The sequence below is a fragment of the Diospyros lotus genome, chromosome 1, assembly GCF_014633365.1.
Source record: "Diospyros lotus cultivar Yz01 chromosome 1, ASM1463336v1, whole genome shotgun sequence".
NCBI classification, from domain to species: Eukaryota; Viridiplantae; Streptophyta; class Magnoliopsida; order Ericales; family Ebenaceae; genus Diospyros; species Diospyros lotus.
Genome location: NC_068338.1, coordinates 3,324,489 through 3,349,409, shown reverse-complemented (window position 1 = coordinate 3,349,409; position 24,921 = coordinate 3,324,489). Strand labels below are relative to the sequence as shown.

The 24,921-nt window shown below is 38.6% G+C and overlaps 1 protein-coding gene across 3 annotated transcripts in view; it reads left to right on the top strand.

The window, feature by feature from the left end:
- Nucleotides 1-22,317, top strand: part of LOC127802562 (uncharacterized) — a 98,009-nt gene extending 75,692 nt beyond the window's left edge. For 2 of the 3 annotated variants that reach the window (XM_052338466.1, XM_052338431.1), the window contains exon 11: nt 873-1,299. In XM_052338466.1, coding sequence (XP_052194426.1) covers nt 873-891 — 19 coding nt within the window. In that variant the 3' untranslated portion in view covers nt 892-1,299. Of the gene's footprint in view, nt 1-872; nt 1,300-21,868 lie in introns of those variants that run through there. The other variant, XM_052338447.1, reaches the window with a different exon arrangement.
- The last annotated feature ends 2,604 nt before the right edge of the window (nt 22,318-24,921 follow it).

The following is a 24,921-nucleotide window of genomic DNA, read 5'->3' as shown; positions in this document are numbered from 1 at the left end:
TTGATATTTGAGGGTGTAATTGTAATTAGAGAATTATCCAAACAAAATAAGGATAAAATTAAGAGCTTATGTGGTAAAATATTGAAGTTGAGGACTTGAAATAAGGGCCAAAGTGTTATTTGGGAGAAGTTTGGGGTTTTAGCTTAGATTTCAAAAGATCAATTCATTCTAGTTTTGGATTTCAAAAGCCACTCAATTATGACTTTGAGTCTTTGGAGTTCATGGCTAAGATTTTGACAAGTGGCATAATGTGATTGGTTGGAGAAATCTATAAAAAGGCACCATGGGTTGTTCTCAAATCATTCCAAACAAGCTTGAGAGTTGAAGCACTCTAAGAGGAGGAGCTTGCTCTAGAGAGAGAGTAGGAAGTTCGACAAGAAGGCGGGAATGAATCGAAGCTGAAGCCGGGGAGAACGAGCCTCGTCGGAGTTACGGGTCTTCGTCGAAATTCGCCAAAATCAGTCAGAAAAAAAGGCAAGGTAAGTCCTTTTTTTTATAATCCTGTAGAGGGGGAAGAGAGGGTCGCGTAGGTTCAAACGAGGGTCGAATCAGAGTTAAAACGAGGAAGTTATGGCCGAAATATGAAAACGAGGCGTTGTTGTCCGAAATCTGGTGCTTGCGCGTGAGTTACACGCGTCGGAAAATGGCTGCGCGTGAGGGCGCGTGGCCCTCCTTCCCAAGGCGCGTGAGGGGCCTATTTTCCTTTAAATTTTTCAGTTATGCCCTTACTTTAATACCCTTGATGGCGCGCATATTTTATATTATTTATCCCTCTTATTCCATCTTCATTGCACTCTATTTAGGTTATTTCATTTGTCTTGTGTTTATTTTATTTTATTGGGCTTCACACTATTTTTATTCTTATTTGGCAGATTTGGGTCGCAGATTTGAGCTATTTCGATAGAGGCGCAAGTGGGCTTCGCAAGGTGGACGAACATCGAGTCTGAAAGAGGAAACCATACTTCATTATGGGTTATGGGCAAATTTAGAATCCATTGGGCCCTTTTTAATTAATTAAATTATGGGCCATATGTATTAAAAAAACCCTAAGCCCATTTAGCCTAGGTTTTTTTTTTTTCCAAAACCCTATAAATAAGAGCTAGCTAAGAGGCATTAGGGTGGCCGATTTTGGAGGATTCTCACGGTTTCAACCTAAAAGCTATGGAAGGCTAATTCGCTTGTAATCTGCTACATTCCCGTACCCCTTGCTTGGTTTGAGTCTCGGTCATATAGTCGAATCTTGTTTGGAACTCGATTCTCATGTATTTATTGATGATTTCGTTTCTTTTCCTTTTCTAAGTTTATGTACGTTTCTTTTACACGGTTGTGTGAATGCATGCATGATCTTTGGATGGGTTTAATTGACTTGCTCGGTTGAGGCTTTGATTAGAAAGAAACGGTATATTATAAATTGTATGAGCGATTGCTCGTTTTGATTTAATCTTTTACGGTTGTAGAAGAGTTTTTCAAAAATCAAACCAAACATATTATTTTCGTAAGTGAAACGAGGATTACCGTGGTAAGGAGGTAGGGTTTGTAGCGGGTTACGTTTTAGTTGGTCGAGAATTCATCTTTGTTTCATTCTTTAGCGTTTTTAAGTTCGGTTTTCATCACAACCCCCCTTGTTTAATCTTGTTTTGACAGTTCGTTGACAGTTCGTTGGGAGACGACCTGGGGAGCATCCTAGCTGCAAACCAGTCCTAATACATACACTAATCTGGTCAGTTCGACAGCCTTGATCAACCCTTCAACCCTATATAAAAATATTCGAGGTTAGGTTTACTGAAACGCATGTTTTCTACAGAAACTTAGGCCGTTTGCTGTGAAATTATACCGTCGAAGAGATAAACCAACAAGGTGAGACTCCTATACTCCAAATCCTATTTTTTATGAGAGACTTCTATTGCATGAGATGTGTTTCGTGAAGTTCTTACACATAAACGCTTGTTATTCTCTTACATGAAATCATGATACATATATGAAATGTATTTTTTTGAAAATTATATGCTATTGGCTTTTTAATTGTTGCATTTATAAAATTCGTGTGGCCATACTATTGTACCTATTTGTTGTTGGCCGAGGGCAAAAGTCGGATATCCCCCGAGAGGTGTTATGCGTGTGCCATCGAGAAAACTCTCGTGGGGAAGACCGTGAGCCTAAGGAACAACGGGTGTGGTGCTTGCGTGAGTGCTATGAAGTCGGGCCAAAGTGACATGGTTAGGGACCTCCCGAGAGGCGCTATGCGTGCGCCATTGAGAAAGCTCTCATTGGAGGAGGCTAACGTGTTCACGAGGCACTTCAGAGTAGTTCTCGTTGTCTTCTCATACATTTTATACCTGATCGTGCATCGATATAAACTATTTTTGAAGTTTCTCACTAGAAGATTCATCTTCTAATTGGACTATGTCCCTGGAATATTCAAACGTTCCAGGTTCGACGAGCGGCTCTAAGGGAAAGGAGGTAGCTGAAGAATAAGTTTAATTTGCTGTCTATAGCATGTTTAGAATATTTTCATTTATATGCGAACCTATGCATGTCTTGGATATGTTTAAGACGTTCAGTTATATCTTGCGAGAGATGATATCCATGTAATTCATTTTGTAGACGTCTTGAACAATTTTATGCTAAATAAAGCATTATGGTTGTGAACCATATTAGGTTCGATCTAGATTCCGCATTTGAAATTTTAATGCATGTCTTAGCTATTCAATAATTGGGTTTGTTAAGCTGAGAAGGTGAAAATTAGGGTTTTTGGGATGTTGTGTGATGTATGACAGCTATTGAGTTATGAAAAATTTTATATTTCCGAAATCCTAAGTTATAACACGCTTAAGAAATTTGGGGTAATACAGTTGGTATCAGAGCGAACCTAAGGAAAAGTTCGCATATGGCTAGATGAATAAAGCCACCGTAAGTTTTGGAAATTAGGTTAGGATTTTTGAAATATTTAGTAGCATACTCTTGTTGCTTATTTAATTTGAATTGAACCATGCCGTGATGATTTAATAGATCGCCCTGTCTTCTTGCCAGATGGTGAATACAAGAAGGAACAGGCGTGAGAGAGGCAATGGCGAAGAAAGCAACACCAACCCTCACCCAGGAGGTGGTGTGGGAGGTCAAAGAGATACACGAGCTGATCTCGGTGAAGGCCGGATTGATAGGATCTAGAGAATCCTAGAAGGCATGGCTGGGCGAATTTTGGAGTTGCAGCCCGAGCAAAGAAGAGTAGATTCCTTGGAGAGGTATCTACGACAAAACCCGCTAGTGTTTCGAGGAAAACCGGCAGATGACCCTACAATCAGTGAATACTGGATGGACCAGACTGAAAAGATCCTACAAAGATTGAGAATCTTGAAGGAAGATAAGGTCGAGTGTGCGACTTATATGCTAGAAGAGGAAGTTGCCCAATGGTGGAGGTCTATGCAACGAGCGATACCTAACCGGACAGGATCTCAAGGGTTAGCAACAAATGTAGAATTGGGGGAGGCACCCCAGATGTCATGGGAACGGTTTAAGGAACTATTCAATGGAAAATTCTTTCCCACTTGCTGGAAGTTGGCTAGAGCTCAAGAGTTTATGAATTTACGCCAAGGGCCAAATATGTTTGTGGCCCAATACGAGGCTGAATTTTTGCGGTTAATCAAGTATATGCCGTTGTACGGGATGGACACTGTGGAAAAGGGACGAAAATTCTTATAAGGCTTGCGAATCGAATTTCAACAGTTTATGAGCCTGGTCCATGTGGAGTCTTATGCAGACATAGTTTTCAAAGCTATGACGGCCGAGGAGAATATGACGCGGGTGGCAGAACTAAAGGCCACGATTGTTCAAGATGGAGGACAATCAGAGAAATCCCACTCGACTATGGGACCTCAGGATGGGAAGATCGTGAAAAACGGCAAGGCATGCTTTAAATGCAAGAAGAGGCACTTAGGCAAAAGGTGCGATGGCCAAAACATTGTCTATTACACCTGTGGACAGCCCTGGCATACTTCCAGAAATTGCTCGAAGGGAATGGTCCAAGAAGGTAAAGCTATAGCAGCAACACTAGTGAGCGTGATTTGCTACAATTGCAACCAGCACGGGCACATCTCGAGGAATTGCCCGAAGAAGAAAGAGCAGCCACTAAGGATTGAAAAGGGAAAAGGGACTAGACAAGGGCGAGTCTATAACTTGACTAAGGAGGACGTAGAAGCAAACTTTGCAGTTATCCAAGGTACTCTCTTCATTTTGGATACTCTTGTGCATGCATTGATAGATCCAGGGTCTACTCATTCTTTTATATCGCATGCTTTAGCTGGGTGTTTGAGAGTAGAAACCGAGTCTATGGGGTGTCTTATGGTGATTTCGACACCTATGGGTAAAAGTATGAAGTCCTCAGAAATGGTGAGGGGATGTGAAATTAGCTTGAGTAACGTTCGATTCTAGGCTGATCTGATTCTGTTAGAAGAATATGACTTCGACGTAATCTTGGGGATGGACTTCTTGTCCAAGTACGATGCCAATATAGACTGTCGTAGGAAGATAATGACCATAAGAAAACTCGAGGGAGGGTGGGTCAAATTTCAGGGGCAAGGCAACCCCGAGATTGGAAAGATGATTTCAGCAATAAAGGCAGCGAAGTTGCTGAGCCGAGGAGCTCATGGATTCATAGCTTATGCTCAATTAGAAGAAAGAGATGTACTAAAGTCCAAAGAGGTGCGAGTGGTACGAGAATATGAGGACGTGTTTCTGAAAGAATTACCGGGACTATCTCCACCTCGGGAAATCGAGTTCTCAATTGAGTTAGTGCCAGGAACCCAGTCGATATCAATTCCGCCATACCGAATGGCTCCGGCGGAGATGAAAAGGGTTGACTGATAAAGGGTTCATTAGGCCAAGCACGTCGCCATGGGGCGCACCAGTGCTATTTGTAAAGAAGAAAGACGGGAGTCTAAGGATGTGCATTGACTACCGTCAGCTAAATAAGGCCACAGTAAAGAACAAGTATCCGCTCCCAAGGATAGATGAGTTGTTTGATCAACTGCAGGGAGCGAAGGTGTTCTCGAAGATCGATTTGAGATCTGGATATTATCAGCTGAGAATTAAACCAGATGATGTTCCGAATACGGCATTTCAGTAGAGGTATGGCCATTTTGAGTACTTTGTAATGCCATTCGGATTAACTAACGCTCTAGCAGCATTTATGGATCTTATGAATAGGGTATTCAAGCCCAACCTGGATCAGTTTGTGCTCGTTTTCATAGATGATATATTGGTGTATTCTTCGAATGAGAGTGACCACGAGGAGCACTTGAGAATAGTGCTAGGAACCCTCAGGAAACCCAATTGTATGCCAAGTTCTCGAAGTGCGAGTTCTGGCTATCCCAAGTGGCGTTTCTTGGGCATGTGATCTCAGCCGAAGGAATCTCAGTAGATCCAGCTAAGATTGAGGTTGTTCGAGGATGGAAGCAGCCAACGTGCGTGACCGAAGTACGAAGCTTTTTGGGATTGGCAGGCTACTATCGAAGATTCGTGGAAGGGTTTTTGAAGATAGCTGCACCTATGACGAAGCTCATACGGAAGGAGGTAAAATTCGAATGGACTGCAAAGTGTGAGGAAAGCTTTCAAGAGCTCAAGGACAGACTGACCTCAGCACCTGTGCTGGCAATGCCTAGTGGGCCCGGTGGATATGTTGTGTACACTGATGCCTCGAAGGTTGGTTTGGGTTGTGTATTGATGCAGCATGGTCGGGTGATCGCATATGGATCACGTCAGTTGAAGAGGCACGAAGTGAACTACCCAACGCATGACTTGGAGCTAGCAGCTATGGTATATGCTCTGAAGCTATGGAGGCACTACCTATACGGAGAGACGTTCGATGTATTCACAGACCACAAAATTCTAAGGTATGTGTTCTCGCAGAAAGAGTTGAACATGAGGCAGTAACGATGGATGGAGTTCCTGAAGGACTACGACTGCACCATCTTGTATCACCCGGGGCGTGCCAATGTGGTAGATGATGATTTGAGTAGAACTGTGCCTACTGTTATGGCCGGGTTGATGGCATAGGAGTGGCTGTTGATTGAGGCTTTTAGCCTGATGACGATGAGTGTAGTGCCGAAGGGATCTTCTGTCCTAGTAGCTAGCTTGGCGGTTCGGCTGGATCTGGAGACCGAGATACGTGAGGCTAGTGGAAGTGACCAACGTATACATCTATGGGTAGACGAGAAAGGCTAGCCTAAGAGTTCAGATTTTGAGATGCGAAATGGCATTCTTAGGTTTCGGGGTAGAGTGTACGTGCCAAACCTTCGGGACTTGAGGCAGAAAATTTTGGATGAAGCCCACAGAGCTAAGTATACCGTACACCTAGGAGCCACGAAGATGTATCGAGATCTTCGGGAAATCTATTGGTGGCCTGGGATGAAGGCCAGCGTGGCTAGGAGGGTGGCACAATGTGATATATGCCAAAGGGTAAAAATTGAGCACCAGAAACCCGCAGGGTTGATGAGACCTTTGGAAGTTCCCGAGTGAAAATGGGAACATATCACGATGGATTTCGTAATAGGATTTTCGAAGAGTCGAAGAGGTTATGATGCCATTTGGGTGGTGGTAGACAGGTAGACAAAGTCGGCGCATTTCTTGCCTACAAGGATGGATCAACCGGTACGAAAATTTGCAGAGTAGTACATGAAGGAAATCGTACGACTCCACGGTGCGCCGGTAAGTATAGTTTCAGATCGGGACCCAAGGTTCACCTCGAGATTTTGGGAAAGTTTACAGGAATGCATGGGAACCCAGCTGAAATTGAGTACGGCTTATCATCCGCAGACTGACGGGCAATCAGAGAGGACAATTCAAACGCTTGAAGATATGTTGAGATCCTGTGCCCTTGATTTTGGAGGAAATTGGGAGGAGCATTTGCCATTGGTAGAATTCGCTTACAATAATAGTTAGCATGGCAGCATCGGGATAGCTCCTTATGAGGCTTTGTATGGAAGAAAGTGTCGATCGCCCATCTGTTGGACCGAAGTAGGGGAATGACAGATGTTAGGGCCCGAACTTATGCAACAGACTACCGATAAGATTCGAGTAATCCAAGAGAGGATCCGAGCGGCGCAAAGCCGACAAAAATCTTACGCAGATCAAAGAAGAAGGGATCTAGAGTTTGAGGTGGGAGACCTAGTGTATCTCAAGGTGTCACCCTAGCATTTGGTGATGCGTGGAAGCGGTAAAGGAAAGCTGAAGCCAAGGTATATAGGACCATATCCGATTGTAGAAAGAGTCGGACCTTTGGCCTATCTATTGGAGCTTCCGCCTAGCTTGTCCGGGATTCATAATGTGTTCCACGTCTCCCAACTTCGAAGGCATGTGCCAGATCCAACCCTCGGAGTTCGGGTGGAGACAATTGAGCTAAGGAATGACTTGACCCACCCAGAGTCATCTGGAGCAATTTTAGATCGCTGAACTCAAGTGTTGCGAAATAAAGAGATACCGTTAGTGAAGGTTCAATGGGGAAAGCACTCGGATGGCGAGGCAACGTGGGAACTTGAGGAAACAATTAGGAAGAAATATCTTCATTTGTTCGAGAAAATGGAAATAGAGTAGGAAATTTTTATATTTTCTTCCAGAAATTGTATTCCAGAATGCAATAATTATTTAACTTTTAATAATTTTGAGTATGTTTCAAATTTCGTGGACGAAATTTTTTTAAGGGGGAGAGAATATAATACCCCATATTTTTGTGAAGTTGCCACGTATTTTAAGTGAGTTTAAAATACCGAAAAATATGCTTGAAATGGCAACAAGTGACCGAATCAGTCATAGGAAGTACCCTAGAGCTTAAATACCTAAGGTTAAAGGTATATTTTTGACGAGCGTCTCAAGGCGAGATTTATGACGCTGAAAGAAATCAAATCAGAAATGGTTTTCGGTTAAGCTAAGTTGTAGCCTAAAAAGACCGAATGATGGTAAGGGGTTTCCGAAAAATCATATATATTGAGTAATTTTGAGTTATTAAATTTGGAATTTTAAGTATCTCGATAAATTTGATATTTGAGGGTGTAATTGTAATTAGAGAATTATCCAAACGAAATAAGGATAAAATTAAGAGCTTATATGGTAAAATATTAAAGTTGAGGACTTGAAATAAGGGCCAAAGTGTTATTTGGTAGAAGTTTGGGGTTTTAGCTTGGATTTCAAAAGATCAATTCATTCTAGTTTTGGATTTCAAAAGCCACTCAATTATGGTTTTGAGTCTTTGGAGTCCATGGCTAAGATTTTGACAAGTGACATAATGTGATTGCTTGGAGAAATCTATAAAAAGACACTATGGGTTGTTCTCAAATCATTCTAAGCAAGCTTGAGAGTTGAAGCACTTTAAGAGGAGGAACTTGCTCTAGAGAGAGAGTAGGAAGTTCGGCAAGAAGGCGGGAAGGAATCGAAGGAGAAGCCAGGGAGAACGAGTCTCGTCGGAGTTACGGGTCTTCGCCGGAATTCGCCAAAATCAGTCAGAAAAAAGCGAGGTAAGTCCTTTTTTTATAATCCTGTAGAGGGGGAAGAGAGGGTCGCGTAGGTTCAAACGGGGGTAGAATCGGAGTTAAAACGAGAAAGTTATGGCCGAAATACGAAAACGAGGCGTTACTGTCCGAAATCTGGTGCCTGCGCGTGAGTTACACGCGTCGGAAAATGGTTGCGCGTGAGGGCGCGTGGCCCTCCTTTCCAGGGCGCGTGAGGGGCCTATTTTCCTTTAAATTTTCCACTTATGCCTCTACTTTAATACCCTTCAACCCTATATAAAAATATTCGAGATTAGGTTTACCGAAACGCATGTTTTCTGTAGAAACTAGGCCGTTTGCTGTGAAATTATACCGTCGAAGAGATAAACCAACAAGGTGAGACTCCTATACTCCAAATCCTATTTTTTATGAGAGACTTCTATTGCATGAGACGTGTTTCGTGAAGTTCTTACACATAAACGCTTGTTATTCTCTTACGTGAAATCATGATACATATATGAAATGTATTTTTTTGAAAATTATATGCTATTGGCTTTTTAACTGTTGCATTTATAAAATTCGTGTGGCCATACTATTGTACCTATTTGTTGTTGGCCGAGGGCAAAAGTCAGATATCCCTTGAGAGGCGTTATGCGTGTGCCATCGAGAAAACTCTCGTGGGGAAGACCGTGAGCCTAAGGAACAACGGATGTGGTGCTTGCATGAGTGTTATAAAGTCGGGCCAAAGTGACATGGTTAGGGACCTCCCGAGAGGCGCTATGCATGCGCCATTGAGAAAGCTCTCGTTGGAGGAGGATAACGTGTTCACGAGGCACTTCGGAGTAGTTCTCATTGTCTTCTCATACATTTTATACCCGATCATGTCTCGATATAAACTGTTTTTGGAGTTTCTCACTAGAAGATTCATCTTCTAATTGGACTATATCCCTGGAATATTCAAACGTTCCAGGTTCAACGAGCGGCTCTAAGGGAAATGAGGTAGCTGAAGAATAAGTTTAATTTGCTGTCTATAGCATGTTTAGAATATTTTCATTTATATGCGAACCTATGTATGTCTTGGATATGTTTAAAACGTTCAGTTATATCTTGCAAGAGATGATGTCCATGTAATTAATTCTGTAGATGTCTTGAACAATTTTATGATAAATAAAGCATTATGGTTGTGAACCATATCAGGTTCGATCTAGCTTCCGCATTTGAAATTTTAATGCCTGTCTTAGCTATTCAATAATTGGGTTTGTTAAGCTGAGAAGGTGAAAATTAGGATTTTTGGGATGTTGTGTGATGTATGATAGCTATTGAGATATGAAAAAATTTATATTCCCTAAATCCTAAGTTATAACACGCTCAAGAAATTTGGGGTGTTACAACATGGCTGAAAGGATCTATAATCTGTCACTGGCTTCAATTGCATTACCAATCCTTAGATCAGAGGCAACACAGTTGTCTTGTATGTTGGTGCCTTAGATTTACCTTTGCTGAGAATTGCTCAGTTACCGAGTGGGAGATGCATTATGTGGTCTTTGTGCAGTAACGTATGGAGGCAGGTGATTGCTAATGGGATCCGTCAACCTCCGACGTGAGATAAACATCCTATGCGATCAGTGGTGGTTGTGATTGTACAAACCCTTAGACAGGGTACACATGATTGGAAAAGTATTTATGATGTCGGAAGGAGTTCTGATGTGTCATCTCGATTATACCATTATAGATCTTGGCATAACTATCAAGTTAATGAGTTTGATTAGTCCATGACTCTCACTCAATTGGGAAGTTAGTCGATGAAGGGATTATAGTACACAAAAATCAAAAGCCCAAATAGGTTCTCTTTGAAGTAAGACTTCATTACTGGTAGGATCGCCCTGACATAATGCTAGTTGTCACTCGGGGTCTTTCAGGGTACATCAGGGAGATGGAGAGATCCTCGTTGTAAGCCAAAGAATTTGGCCAGCGTCAAAGAGTTTTGACATGTCTTGATTGCTACTTAGCGATGAACCTAAAAGATCACACACATAACCAAGTGTAGCAGTTGACTAAGCAATGAAAGCTGTAATCGTCATTAAGAGTTAATAATGTCACCGTTAAGAGTTAACAAATCAGGTTCAATGATCAAGTTAAATAGAGCAATTGTCAAGAGTTAACATGTATGTCGTTAAGAGTTAACGGGGGCTTTGGTTTCATTATGAAATAGTGAAAAGGCCATTAAGAGTTAATGCCGGGCCTAAATGAAATTTAAAAATACTTGTTACAAATAGACAAAACCGGTCAACCGGCCTTTGAGGCGGTGGACCGATACGTGGACAAAACTAGTCGATAGATTGAGAAATCAATCGATCGATCATTGTGAATCAGTCGATCGTTTCCAATAATGAGGGTCACGATTTGGCATGATTTTTTTTGTTTCTACAAATGAATAGGACGACATGTGGAACGAAAGGATCACAGGCGGACGGGATGCGTCCTTGGCGATTTTATCTTGTCTCTCCCTTGTCTCATTTCTCTCTCCTAGTCATTTGTCCGATTTGGGGCGTATTAAGGTTTTGGGTAACTAGATACAAGGCATTGGAAAAGGAAGAACGAGAAGAAAAAGTTTTATGTTTTTCTTTGGTTAGTGCAATTGTTATAATATTCTCTCGGCCATAGCAATCTCTTCTTCATTCCAGAAGCCTTTGTAACCCTTCATATCTTGCTCCCAATTTGCTCCTTGTTTCCATTGCTATTGTAGCACAACACCAATCCAATAGTGAAACTAATTGGATTTGGTATCTCTTGATATTGAACCTATTTCTAGTTTAATCACCAACAAAAAGCCTGTCTAGCACATAGGCATTCTTGTTAGTCTCAGCCTCTACTAGGAGCGTGGACTAACTAGGTCTCTCATATTTTCGAGGGATGGATTAGTCATCTGGCTTGTTGTTCGGGTCAGTAGGTGACTGTCAGATGGAGTTGTTCGGGAGCTGCTTGGCAAGCAAGAGTTGCTGCCTTGGGAGGACATTCAACCTCTTAATTGGAATCAGAACTCTCTATAAGGTATATTGTTAAACGCCCTATGGAATGGTTTCGATTTATATTGCATATGGTTGTATGATATTGGGTCTTGCAAGGTGGTCATGAACTTATTTCTATTGTGTTCTTTGTATGTTTTCAAAAAAGTTTTGAAAATGGTAAAACCTTTGCATTGATACACCAAGAGTTTGTGTTCCCCTTTAGTGGTATCAGAGCCTCAACTCTGTATTTACGACCTATGCTAGATGTTATTGTAATATGTATGTCTTTCAGACATGGAAATTGCTCTCTATTTTGTAGGATTATGCAGTAACGGTCGATAAGTTTCAACCATTGGTCGACCGAAAGCAGAGACCCGGTCAACAGCTTTGAGAAAACGGTTGACTGGTTCGAGCAACCCAGAATCGATCGATTGATGCCATGGGATTGTCGATTGTTTGTTGTTTTAATGGGAGATTGCCGACTTGTTCGTTAAGAACGATCGACTAGCCCTCATGAAACCCATAAACGATCGACTATTTTAGGCACTGGTAGCATTGTTTTGGGGTTTTTGGTTTTTGTTTTAATGCAATGAGATTGCTATGAGACATAGTCGATTAATGCTCATGATATGAGATATCAATGGTCCGAAAATGATGCATATTACATTAACATGGAATTTATTATAATGAGCCAAATTATTCAATTAGATCGAATAGATGGGTGATTATGAACTTAGTACAATGTGATTATATGAATGAATGGATGAATGTTATAGGTATTTGTGGAATGGTCTATAATTATATTTTTCATTCCATTCAAGACTGTAATGAGACATAAGTCTCCTTGTTATTTTCATTTTTGTCTTAGAAAAATGTACAATATATTTCTCTATGTAAAATGAAGATGAAGCCATCAAGAGTTGGTGACTCCAAGGAGTAAGAAGGCCGAGATAGATCTTGTGCTCATGAGATGAACGTTGTTTGTATGTCTTTAAGAATGCTATTAATTAAATCCAAAGGCTCGGGTTTAATTAATATGCATAAAGTCCATGATCATTTTTATGTATGCATGAGTTTTTTATGTATGAGATACATGATGGAAAACTTAATGCATGTGAAGTGAAACCTATGCATGAGTTGGTTATGTATGAGACACGTAAAGGGAAAACTTAATTCATGTGTAAATTGAGACCTTTTAAATAAAGATGGAAATCTTCCCAAATTGTGCAACCTGATATTAGATGCGGTAAATAAGATTTATCGTTGACCCTCCATCATCGTAGATAATCGTCACTTGATTAAGTGCACTCTAGTTGCCCATAGGTGGGAGGGTGCATTTCATGAGAGCAGACCGATGTCTATCTAAGCATGAGATGTTGTTAGTGTACCCACATGGATATAGCTTAGAAACCACCATAGCATTGCGGTCATAGACGTTCAAGTGGATCATTGGTTAAGACGATAGATCATATCTAACTATTTCATCATCCTAGAAGCCACCATAGTGTTACGAACGAATGGTATGGGAGTCAGAGTTCGAATCTCATATGAGATGTGATAGGCAAGAGTTACCTATTCGAATATGTGGGTATCCCTAGAAACCACCATAGCGTTGCAAGGTATTCATGTAGGACAGAACTCGATCACCCTCCACGAGTCCTTTTAGGGATTCCTGTTTTCCACTATGGGAAGTGTGGGATTCAAAAAATTGATTGCGAGACACCATCTAGTTTGAGACTAAAACTAAATGGTTATGCAAGATTAAATCAAACTAACAATTGTTGATTTATTTATCGTAGCATTTTCATAAATGACAAACTTTTCAAACCCAATCTCGCGCTCATTTGACAAAACCGTTTTAACTGAGCCTAACTATAAGGATTGGCTTGTTGAGCCAACTTGCTTATATTAATTAAGTTTTGATGATTAATAAAAAGAAAATTGTTAATATAAAAATTATATTATTTTTGGTGATTAACAAAAGGAGTATTTTTCTTAACTATATTAATTATAATACCAAATTATTTTTTATTGATTTATAAAATATTTTTTCATAGCATATGTAATACCAAAAATATTATTTTCTATTAAAAATATTTTTTAAATATTTTTATGGCATATGTATCTCAAAAAAAGAACATAACAACTTGGCGCATACCCCCCTTGATTTGAACCCACAACCTCTAACCACCCCAAGTCTTTCCTTGCATGTGCGTGCCTGTACTAATCTACAAGCTTCTTTAGTTATATAAGTGCATATATTAATTTTAATTTATAATTCTAAGTTATTCTTGCCATAATGGTAAGATTTTTAACCGTTGGAAAAATAGCTAAAATGCCTATAAATACCCCTAAACTCATTTTTTGCCAAATATTTTCATTGCAAATCCAAAGCACCCAAAAGATCCCAAACACTCTCAATCTATCATCCAAGCAATCCGAGACTCACGAAGTATTATTGCACATCAACCGAAGAGCCACAAGGCAAGAGGAGAAAAATATTTTCGAGTCTACTCTAAATTTCTCCGAGGTCATTAATTTATTTATTTAATTATTATTACCTTATATATTTTTGTGTTTAATTGCTTATTTGTGTCCAAGTGTGGACAAATTATTTGTAAACATTTAAATTATCATTGAACATTGTATAAATTTTTTAGAAACATTAAAATCTAGGTGAATCTAGCTTCCAATGTAAGGTATGGTGGAAACCTTAGTGTAGTGGTTGCCTAGAACCCGTTGTAATCTAGATATGTATCTAGTTTTCAAGTTGAGCTTGTGTAAAACCCTTGGTGAAATTGATTTAGTGAAACCCCAAGGGTAGTTAGATCTTGGGAGAGTGAATTAGGTGTGTGTGTGTGTGTGTGAAATACCGAACCACTATAAATTGTCTTGTGCTTCATTTTATTTATTTTTGTTATATCTTGTGGCTTGTATTAATTATTAATTTCAAACATAATTATTATATTTATTAAATATATATTCTTAAATAAAATTATTAATTAAGAATATTTATTAAAAGGAAGAAAAATTTTAATTACTCAATTCACCCCCTTCTTGAGTAGCCATACCTTAAAGGCCAATAATTGGTATCAGAGCAGGTTTCTAAAATAGTTAAACCCTTAGTTTTTACTTCAATTTAGAAGAGATATAAATGGCCTTATTTACTACCCAAGCCATAGTCGAATGACCTTCACCCTCTAGACCACCATTCTTTGATGGCACAAATTTTGCTTAATTGAAGATGAGGATGGAGTCATATTTATTTTCAATAGATTATTATTTGTGAAAAATTGTTAGAGATAGTTTTGTTACATCTAAACCTGAAGAAAAAGATTGGAATGAAGAAGATATTAAAAAATAACAAATATATCATAGAGCTAAATACATAATCTTTTGTTTAATCCTTCTTAGTGAATATGAAAAATTATTTGCTTGTTTTACATCATATGAAATTTGGAGAAAATTAGAAATAGTATATGAAGGTACTGACCAAGTAAAAGATACAAAGATTAATATCCTTATGTCCCAATATGAAGAATTTAAACTATTTCAAAATAAAAATATTAGTGATATGAATGGTAGACTCCAAAAGATTATAAACTATTGTGCCATAGAATTCCCGAGCGTCCACCTAAGGGTGTTTCGGTCATTTTGGCGCCTAGGGGTAGTTCAATCACTAGTCGTCTAGGGGTATTTTGGTCATTTGGCCTAAGTGAGTGAATCCCCAAAAGTGGTCCCAAGCTCGGGTTTCAATCCCTAGAAGAAACCATGGTCGAACGACGAAGAAATTATTCAAATCGGAGAGCAAATGAGTAATATGGAAGTTAAGGGGGGAAAATGTAATTAAGCAAAGTTGGGGAGGGCCTATATAAAGAGGAGAGGCCATTGTTCATCGTCTCTCTCACGCTCTTTTTCCCTCTCGTGCTCTCTGCCTTCTTCCCTCTCCAAGAGAAGAGATTCTCTCTCGGAGAGGTTTTCTCCCTCTTTGAGAGAAGTGATTCTCTCGGAGAGGTTTCTTTCCCCTCAAAGAGAATCATCTCCCTCGGCTGTGCTCTTTCCCTCTCTCGCGATAGTATTCCAAAAAGCCCCCGCCTCGTAGCATGCACTTGCAATGGTGTCTCTCGGCGCTGCCCATAGCAAACTCTCGCCATGGAGCCCTCGGTCAAGGCCTCTTCGCAGCTCCTTCAGCAGCCTTCATCAGTGGCAGCGACAGTGTTCTCTCGGAGAGGCTTGAAGCCTCTCCACAGGCTTCCTCTTGGGAAGCCTTCTTCCCGAGAGGTTCCGCTCCAACCTCTCTCTCGAAAAAGAAGCTCCTCCCGGCATTCCTTCCCTCTCAGCAGTGGCTGGTTCTTGCGAGAAGCCACCCCTCGGAGGTGGCCAGCTTCTCTCGGGAAGCATCATCTCGGGAAGGTTTCTTCCCGAGAGGGAGTCTCTCCATCTCTCCCTCTTTGTTTTTTCCCCTGCAGCCATAATGTATATATATATATAGTATGTAAATGCTCACGTGATGGCCAAAGATATATAAGCTAAGGTTGATATGTAATGCGTAGAGTGCATGTGTATATATGTATATGTGGGCATGTGGCTTTGGCCAGTGACGTGGTCATGAGATAATGTATATGATGTTAGATTATATATATATGATATTTATATTATCCCACACGTGGCATGCCTATAGAATATAATATGATATGTTTATGTACATAGAATGCAATGTGTCCCTTAAAGAAACAGTGGTCAAATAAGTCTCACCTTGAGACATCTCTCACCCAGCTTGAAGTTGTGCCCGGGCAGGCCCCTCAGGAGCCGAGACCCTGCTTTGACAGTCCGCCGTGAGGCCTACCTTCTCCCAAAGCCCCCCCTAGGCAGTTCTGCCCTTCGGAAGGGAATTCTTCTTAAGCCCGTCTGAATGCTACTAATGTGTAGGTCCACCCCCTGTTCCATGTAACTGTACCATAGTCGACCCTCTCCCGTTAGGAAAGGTATACTCGTTCCCTATTTAATAATAGCATGCCTTACTTGCATATTACTATTCTCTCTTATTGGTAATGACTTAAGCATCAGAGGGCGTATGCGGGTGAGGAATCCCCGCATGCCTTCTAACTTGTTCTTGTGAGAGCATATATGCCTCAAGCACTCAGGAGATCAGTCCCGAGTGATACTGAAGGGGCCCTCAGAGGTCCGCCTACGACCACGGTCAGTACATCGAGGAACGAAGCTACCCGACGCCTATCTCTACCAGTAGACTCCTGCCAGCTATCAGCCTCGCTCTGCCTCGGCTCCAGCTTTCCCCCTTTAACAAATTCTATTGTCGTGGTTTTTTTTCTGGCCACTACATAAACAATCTTAAAATGCTAGAAAAAATAATTTTGGAAGAAGATCAAATTAAGAAAATTCTTAGATCACTAACATTAGATTGACAGCCTTTAGTGAATGCTGTTTCTCAAGCTAAAAATTTAAAAGAATTAAAAATAGAAGAATTAATAGGAACACTTCTAACTCATAAATTAATATTAAACAAGACTAATGAAGATACTAAAGGAAAGAAAACCATATTCTTAAAAGCAAATGAAGAAACCAAGTCTAGTGAAGAAGAAGAAGAGGATGAAACAACCCTTCTATAACAAGCATTTTCTAGAATAATGAAAAAGAGAGAAAATGATTTTAGGAAAATACCTCCTACTTGCTTTAAATGTAAGAAGAGTAGGTACATGCAATTTGATTGTCCATAGGATAAGAAAGAAAAGAAATTAAAAAAAAAAAAGATTTAAAAAATCAAAGAAACATGCTTTCTTGGCATAGGATGCCGATGATTCATCTCAATCTGAAGAAGAACAAGCACAAATGTGTTTCATGGCTATAAGAAAAGAAGAAGAAGAAGAAGTAGATATGGAGTTAGAAGAATTACAAAAGGTATATGAAGAACTTTACATAAAATATCAACATATTAAGAAAGAAGTAAAAACCATCAAAAAGAATCACAAAGAAGAAAATAAAAAATTAAATGGTGAAATAATGTCTTTAGGAGAAAAATCACAAGAACTCAAGAAAGAAAATGAAGATAAAATAAAAAATCAATTAACTAAACTTCAAGAAGAAAACAAAATATTAAAAATCTAAAATAATAAACTATTAGTAGAAAAGAATGCAATATAGAAAAGTTTAGCCATATTAATTTTAAAAAAAAATTCAAAACCTAAACCAAGGTACAAAATACCTAAGAGAGAATGGAAACAACTTAGATGGAGACCCCAACCTAAGAGAAATAATACAGTACAAATGTGGATACCCAAAGGGGTAATACAAACAATGAATGAGTTAGATCATAAAATTTTAAATGTTACTCCTCATCCACATACATCAAGAATAATTAAATCATTTGATCCCAATAAAGAAAGATTCAAGGGACCCGTTTATAGATGAGTACCCAAACCTAAAATGTGATCTTATCAAATATGTAGATATGCGTGAGGACCACAATGGGCAACAAATTATATATGGATAGTGGATGCTCATCACACATGACTAGTGGGAGAGATCTATAGATCTCACTCCCAAAGAAGGAAGGTATGTCACCTTCTATAGATAATGTCTAATAGTAAAGAATGAGTATATTCTTTTTGTGGCATAAAAGATATACTCGGTCATGCAAATCCAACCTAATTAAGAAAATTTTGATCTAATTGTTAGGCTTTCTAAGAATGAAATATCAACCAATAAGCCTCTACAACTCTTGCACATTGACTTATTTGGACCCACACAAACTAGAAGTTTGGGTGGAAAACATTATGTATATGCAATAGTAGATAATTTCTTTAGGATTACTTGGGTTATGCTTTTCAAAAACTTTGTTAAGAAAACTAAGAGAATTCAAAGAGAACAACATGATAAAATTGTCTTTCTAAGAAGTGATCATGGTGGGAATTTGAGAATAGATTATTCATGCAGTTTTGTGAAGAGCATGGGATTCTTCATCAATTATCCATAGTTAGAACCCCACAATAAAATGTTGTTAAATATATATATATATATATATGACTCTTCAAGAGATGGTTAAAGTCATGCTTTTGGAGAATAGATTGCCTACCTATTTTTGTGCCAAAACGGCTAATTGCTTGTTATTTTTTAAATAGGTTTAATTTGAGGCAAGGAATAAAGAAAACACCATTAGCGATTTATTATGAGAAAAAAGCCTATTGTATGCTATTTTAGAGCTTTTGGATTTAAATTCTATATATTAAACACAAAGAATAACTTAGGAAAATTTGATGCTAAAAGTGACCGAGGTATTTTCCTTGAATATTCAAATACTAGTAAGGCTTATAGAATGTATAATCTTAGGACAAACTCTTTGAAAAAATCTATTCATGTTAAATTTAATGAATCCTTTTAGCCAAAGAGAAATAATGAAGATGAAGATTAGATAGCAATAGATCCATCTAAGGAGATTTAGGTGAGCTTCCCAAGAATATAAATTTGTAATCATCTTATGGATCAAAATTTTAGAGAACCAGGTCAAGGTGTGAGGACTAGGGCATCCTTGCATCAATATATGTAACAATGTGGCCTTCATATCTAATGATTGAGCCAACTTGCATGGATCAAACCCTAGAAGATGAAATTTTGATCAATGATGTACAAGAAAAATGAGGTTGGAAATTAGTTCCAAGACCAAAAAAATTATTCTATATTTGGAACACAATGAATTTTCAAGAATGAATTAGAAGTGAAGCAAGACTTGTAGCCAAAGATTATCGCCAAGAGGAAGGCATTGATCATGAAGAATCATATACCCCTTGTGGCCAGATTAGAAGCAATTAGAATGTTTTTAGCTGTAACGACCTGTCAGTGGGTCCGGGTGATTTATATATTGGAATGAGATGATTATTTTATTAGAGTAATGTTTCGGTGAATTATATGTGATATTTTTAGTTGATGTGCAACGGAAGTGGAAAAGTTAAATGTTTGACTTAAACGGTAGTGGGACCCGCAATAGCTTAAGGTATGTGTGGAAATGTTGTATGGTGTTGATTTAATGCTTAAGCTATTATTTAAACATATGGAATTCTCATTTAACTGTTTTGGCACCAAGGGTATTTAAGTAATTGTGTGTGTATATATATATAAGGGGAAGGGTTCATTCTTGCATGAGAAGAAGAAGTTAGAAGGTAAAGGAAGGGAGAAAAAGGGTGGCCGATCGGGAGAGGGGGAGGACCAAGGTAGGGTTTCTTCTCCTTCTTTCCTTGTGTGTATTTGATTTCCAAAGGGATTAAGAGGTTAATGATCACCTCATCTTCTTCCCATTTCTTTCTTTATTGCTAGTTTGCTTGTCCAAAGTGTGAAGTAAAGGGTTATGGAAGAGCATCTTCTCAAGAAGGATCATCGAGAGAGGTTTCTAAGGCAAGTTCTAGTTCCCCTTATCTCTCTTGTAATCTTTAGCTTTGATGTTTAGGGATTTAAGCATGAAAATTCTATGTTTTCCTAAAGTATCGTTGTGTTGGAGGGTTATGTAGAAATCTTTGTAAATCTCTCTTGTGGTTGGTTTAATCTTGTTGGTCTTCTTTGGGCCTCAAAGTAGGGTTAGTTTCACCCTACAATCCTAAAAGGAATGGTGCTTTTGGGTTAAGGGATGACTTGTGTGTGCTTTTCCCCCTTTTTTGTTGCATTTGGGTATGTTCGGGGTTTTTCCTTGCTCCCAGTTGACCATTTTTCCATAATCGGTCGATAGTGGGGTGTAGAGGGTTTTGCCGGTCGATCGTTGCCTTAATCGGTCGACAGTTTCCTTCCCATTGGTCGATCATTTTGCGCGTTTATAGCCTGCGCATCCTCTGCTATTTCGAGCATAAAGTTTTGTAGAAATATCGAATTTATGAACCGTTTGTTGTGTTGTAAACTAGACTCGATAATCTTTGTTTTGATATAGGATTTGGGTTATTTTGATAAGTATGGATCCTGTATATGCCATGTGAAGTACCACCTTCAAATCTGGGATTTTTGTTTCAATCTGAATGCGCTCCGATTTTTGGGGCATAACTTCCTATGGTATTATCCAAATTGGAATCCGATTTTTGTCCCAAAAAATAGACTTCTTAAGCTTTGTTTTGGTATATATTTTGGATCATTTGATTATGTTTTGAAGTCATGGCAACCCTGCTAATCTTGGCCTAGAATATGGAGTTCTTCCATTTAGAGTGATTTGCCTTGATCTGATTTTTGGGAGATAAATAACTTACTTTGGTGTATGATTGGAGTATGATGAGAGACATTTAGAGAATAAATGATAATGCTTCTAGATATAATTCCTTGAGAGGTTAGAATGGTTTTCTTGAGCATTATTAATGCATTTTGTATTCACTGGCCAAGTAGGATTAGGCCGTACAATGTTACGAGTTTGGGCATTGCACTTGTGCGTATGTATTGGTAATGTGGGAATACTTGTCGTGGGAGTTGCTCATGAACGTGAGAGTGGGTGTAAAGGCAAAGTATGCGCCATGAGTCAAGTTGTAGTTTCAGGAAGAGATATGGAGTGCGGTATGAGTCCATGTGCATGCAACGACTATCGGGGTGTACATATGGGTTGACCTCCCTTCTTGGCTAAAGCACTGTGACGATGAGGCCACTGCATACTTGGTGTATGGTATCGTTAGTGGGTGTTAGCTTATTAGGAGTGAGTTGGGAGCGGACCAAGAGTGCGCTGCTATGATGAGGCCACCACATACTTGGCGTGTGGTATCATAGATGTGTGTCGGTACTGCAGAGCTGAGCTGGTTGATGGAACCACTGTGATGAGGCCACTGCATACTTGGCGTGTGGTATCATAGGTGGGTGTTGGATAGCAGGGAACTGAGGAGTGGACTGAGGGCACTGCTATGATGAGGCCACTGCATACTTGGCGTGTGGTATCATAGGCGTGTGCTAGTGCCACTGAGTTGTGAGCAGGCTAAGGGCACCATTACGGTGAGGCCAATGCACAGTTGGCATGTGGTACTGTAGATGTGTGCTAGCGTTGTAGAATGGATGAGATTTATGGGCCCAGAATGGCGTGCTTTGTGGTATGAATACTATGTTACGGTGAGATAGTGAGTGTGCTGCTTAGAGCATTATGTGGGTTCTGGATACTACTATGTGGTGGTAGGGTCACCAGTTTGTACCTAGATTATGGTAGGAGCTGGTTAGTTGGGTGGACTATAATGATTTCTTTTATGTCTTTCTTGTGGTGCTCTTTCTTTCTATTATGTCAATAGTACGCTACGTTATAATCCTACCATGTATTGCCTGTGTTTGCCTACTGAGTCTTCATTATGCTATACTCATGCTGTATTTCATTATGTTATACTTGCTTAGCCTTGCGGCTCATTCTTTCTTTTTGCATCATTCCAGGTACAAGTAAAGCGAAGGATGAGAAGAATCCTAGCGGGGCATGATCTTTTGGGTTAGATGTGTACAAAGCTCACTCGAACAAAAGGTCTTGGGGACATGGTTGGTTTGTGTCATGCTAGTGGCTATACTTTTTGTTATTTGGGCTTGTTGTATCTCCTTTGGGATAGCCTAATAGAATGTAAATGGTTATGTTTATTTTGTTTTGTATGAAAAAGAGTGGAATCATTACTACTTGTTGTTAATGGTGTGAGTAACCTTGGTGGAGATATACTCTAGTCCCATCTTGTGTGAACTTTCCCTCGAAATTCCTTTGCTAACGGGACTTCTAGAGACGGGCCCTCACAGTTTGGTGACAGAGCTTTGTATTGGATTTCGGGTCATTAGCTTTTGCCTCTTACATGAAATTCATGTTATATCAAATGGATGAGAAGAGTGCATCTTTGAGTGGCTATATAAAAGAAGAAATGTTTGTACTCAATCGAGTAATTCCTTGTATGATTTTCAAAACAGTTGATTATGTGTTTTATCTAATTATTTTCAATTGACCATTAATATTTCCTACTTGAGTAATTTAAACTCCGTACTTTTCTAAAATCTATCGAGTAAGGATTTTTCAGTATACTATTAGGATAAAAAATCCAAAGTATTTTTTTTTTCAAGTATATGTTTTTGTCAAGATGAGTGAAGTTTATATATAATTGCTTGTAAAATCCAATTAAGCATGCTTGTTGAGTAACTGGCACCTGACTTTGAAAAATATAGTCGTTACTTATAAACTAAAAAGAGAATAGTTTTGACCATTAATGCTTTATTTGATTATTCCAAGATGTCTAAATGTGTTCTCCTATATATGAATGATAAATATGTGCTAAATGTGAAAATATTTTACGAAAAATACTATTTTCAAATTGTTTTATACTGCATCATATTTTCAAAGTTCTTTCGTATTTCATTTTATGCAATAATATTTTCCATGATGGGTATGACGTACTATTTTTTAGTACTTAACTTTATATCTATATTTTCAGTACTCTTTATTCATCATCCATCATATTGTTTATGTGGATTATGCTTGGTAAATTTCTCTCACAGACTGTATTGTTTAAATCTTTATTCTCTTCACTAACAACTTGTTTTTGATTATGAAAAAAAATGGGAGAAGAATGAGATATTATGAGATGAGATATTGTATTCTTGAGTGTGTCCCATGCATTTCAAACATATTTATTCGATTGTACTTGGCATTGTACATGTTATCATGAGAGGTCTTATGCATGGGTCTTTTTGTGGAACAAGATGTGTATGTGTATGAATGGTGTAACACCCGGTGTTACCGGTGTTAAGAGAATGAGAAAGGAAGTGAGAAAATTTCAAAAATGCCCTAGTGAATGTGAAAGATTTGAGAATGATGGTGCCCTATGAGAGTGGTATTTTGGTAATTTGGATAGTGAAGTCCAATAAAAAGGGTATTTTAGTAAATTGAAAATAATTCTTCTGTGGAATTATGAGTAAGTGAATTTAATCCCAATTTTGTATTTATGTGGAGATATGAGATTAATAATTCATGAAAAAAGGTATTTTGGTAATATGGAATTAATTCCATAGAGGAATTAAATTGTGGAAAATAAGGAAAATGGAGAATATGCAAATATTTGAGAAAATAATTAATTTTTCCTAAAGTGGTAAATTAATGTGGTAATGCCACATGGAGTGATGAGATTAGAACTTGGAAGCCAAGGTTGGTGTCTTGGAGTGACACATGGCTTAATGTGGTCCAAGTTAAATGAGGGAATTAATTAAATGCAAAAAGAAATGCTAATTAGTCTCTCAAGCATTTAATAAAGGGAATAATTAAGGTGAATTAAATAAATCCAAAGGGAAATGGGAAATTAGTCACCCATTAATGTTTGAAAATTATGGGATTTATTTAAATGGAAAATGAAGTATTTATGTCTCTCAAAGTAGTCTCTCATGTGATGTGGTGAAAATAGTCCCATTAATTTAAATGGGAAAGAAATGAAAAATTGGAGGGATGAGATTGATTCTTGAAATTGGAAAATGATCTAAGGGCCATCATTTAGTCTTAAAGGTTGGCAAGGATTGCCAACATATTAATGAGTTAATTTAAAGACTAATTTTGGATGGCTAAGATTAATTCTTAGAAAGGTACATGGATTGTGCTTTCTATTAAAGGTAGAGATTAAGTCTTGTAAAGGCAAAAGTAATCCAATGGTTGAGATTTAAAGAGAGGAAATGGCATGGATTGTGTTTCTTCCAAGAGAGATGTATTTAATCTAAAGAGATGGATGGTTGGGATTTTCTCCCAAAAAGCAAATGAAAATCAAAGGCTAAGATGAAGTCTTGAAATTGAGATTTCAAGACAAGAGAAGTATAAAAGGGGAAAGTAAGCCTTTGTCTCAATTTTTGCCATTTGAAAGAAAGAAAGAAAGAAAGTAAGAGAAAGGGAGAAGCTTTCCAATGAGAGGAAAGAAGAAGAAAAGGGAAAGAAAAGAAAAGAAAGAAGATGAAGGTAAGGGTTCTTCCTTAGTTTAGTAATCTTTTTTATTTCTCTTGAATGGTAGCTTAGTTTCTTTATATTTTATTTCAAGGAATCTCTTTAAGAGAAGTGTTGGAAAGAAGCTAGTGAGAGTTTGAAGCTTCAAAGAATGCTAAGGTAAGGGATAGCCCCATGGGATGGTGGCTTTGCAAGTTGTAAGTATGTATTTAAACTTTGAGTGTGTGCATTGGCATGTTGTTTGTGCTTAAGGACCTATGGCCATAAGGTTGTGTGGGGTAGGGTAGTTTAAAACCTTAAACCAAGGTGGTTGTGAGGATGTGGAAGCCCAAACCATGTTGCATACATGCATTTGGCATCACATATTATGTTTTTATTCATACTTATGTTCATTGCACCCTTATTGAGCTTTGTGGCTCATGAGGTTTTATCCTTCCCTTGTAGGTTGTTCTTATGTCAAAAGAGAAAAAGAAGAGTTGCAAGCTTGTGGTTGGAAGCTCATGGTGTTTATTTATTTTTTGTAAATTCATGGCTTATG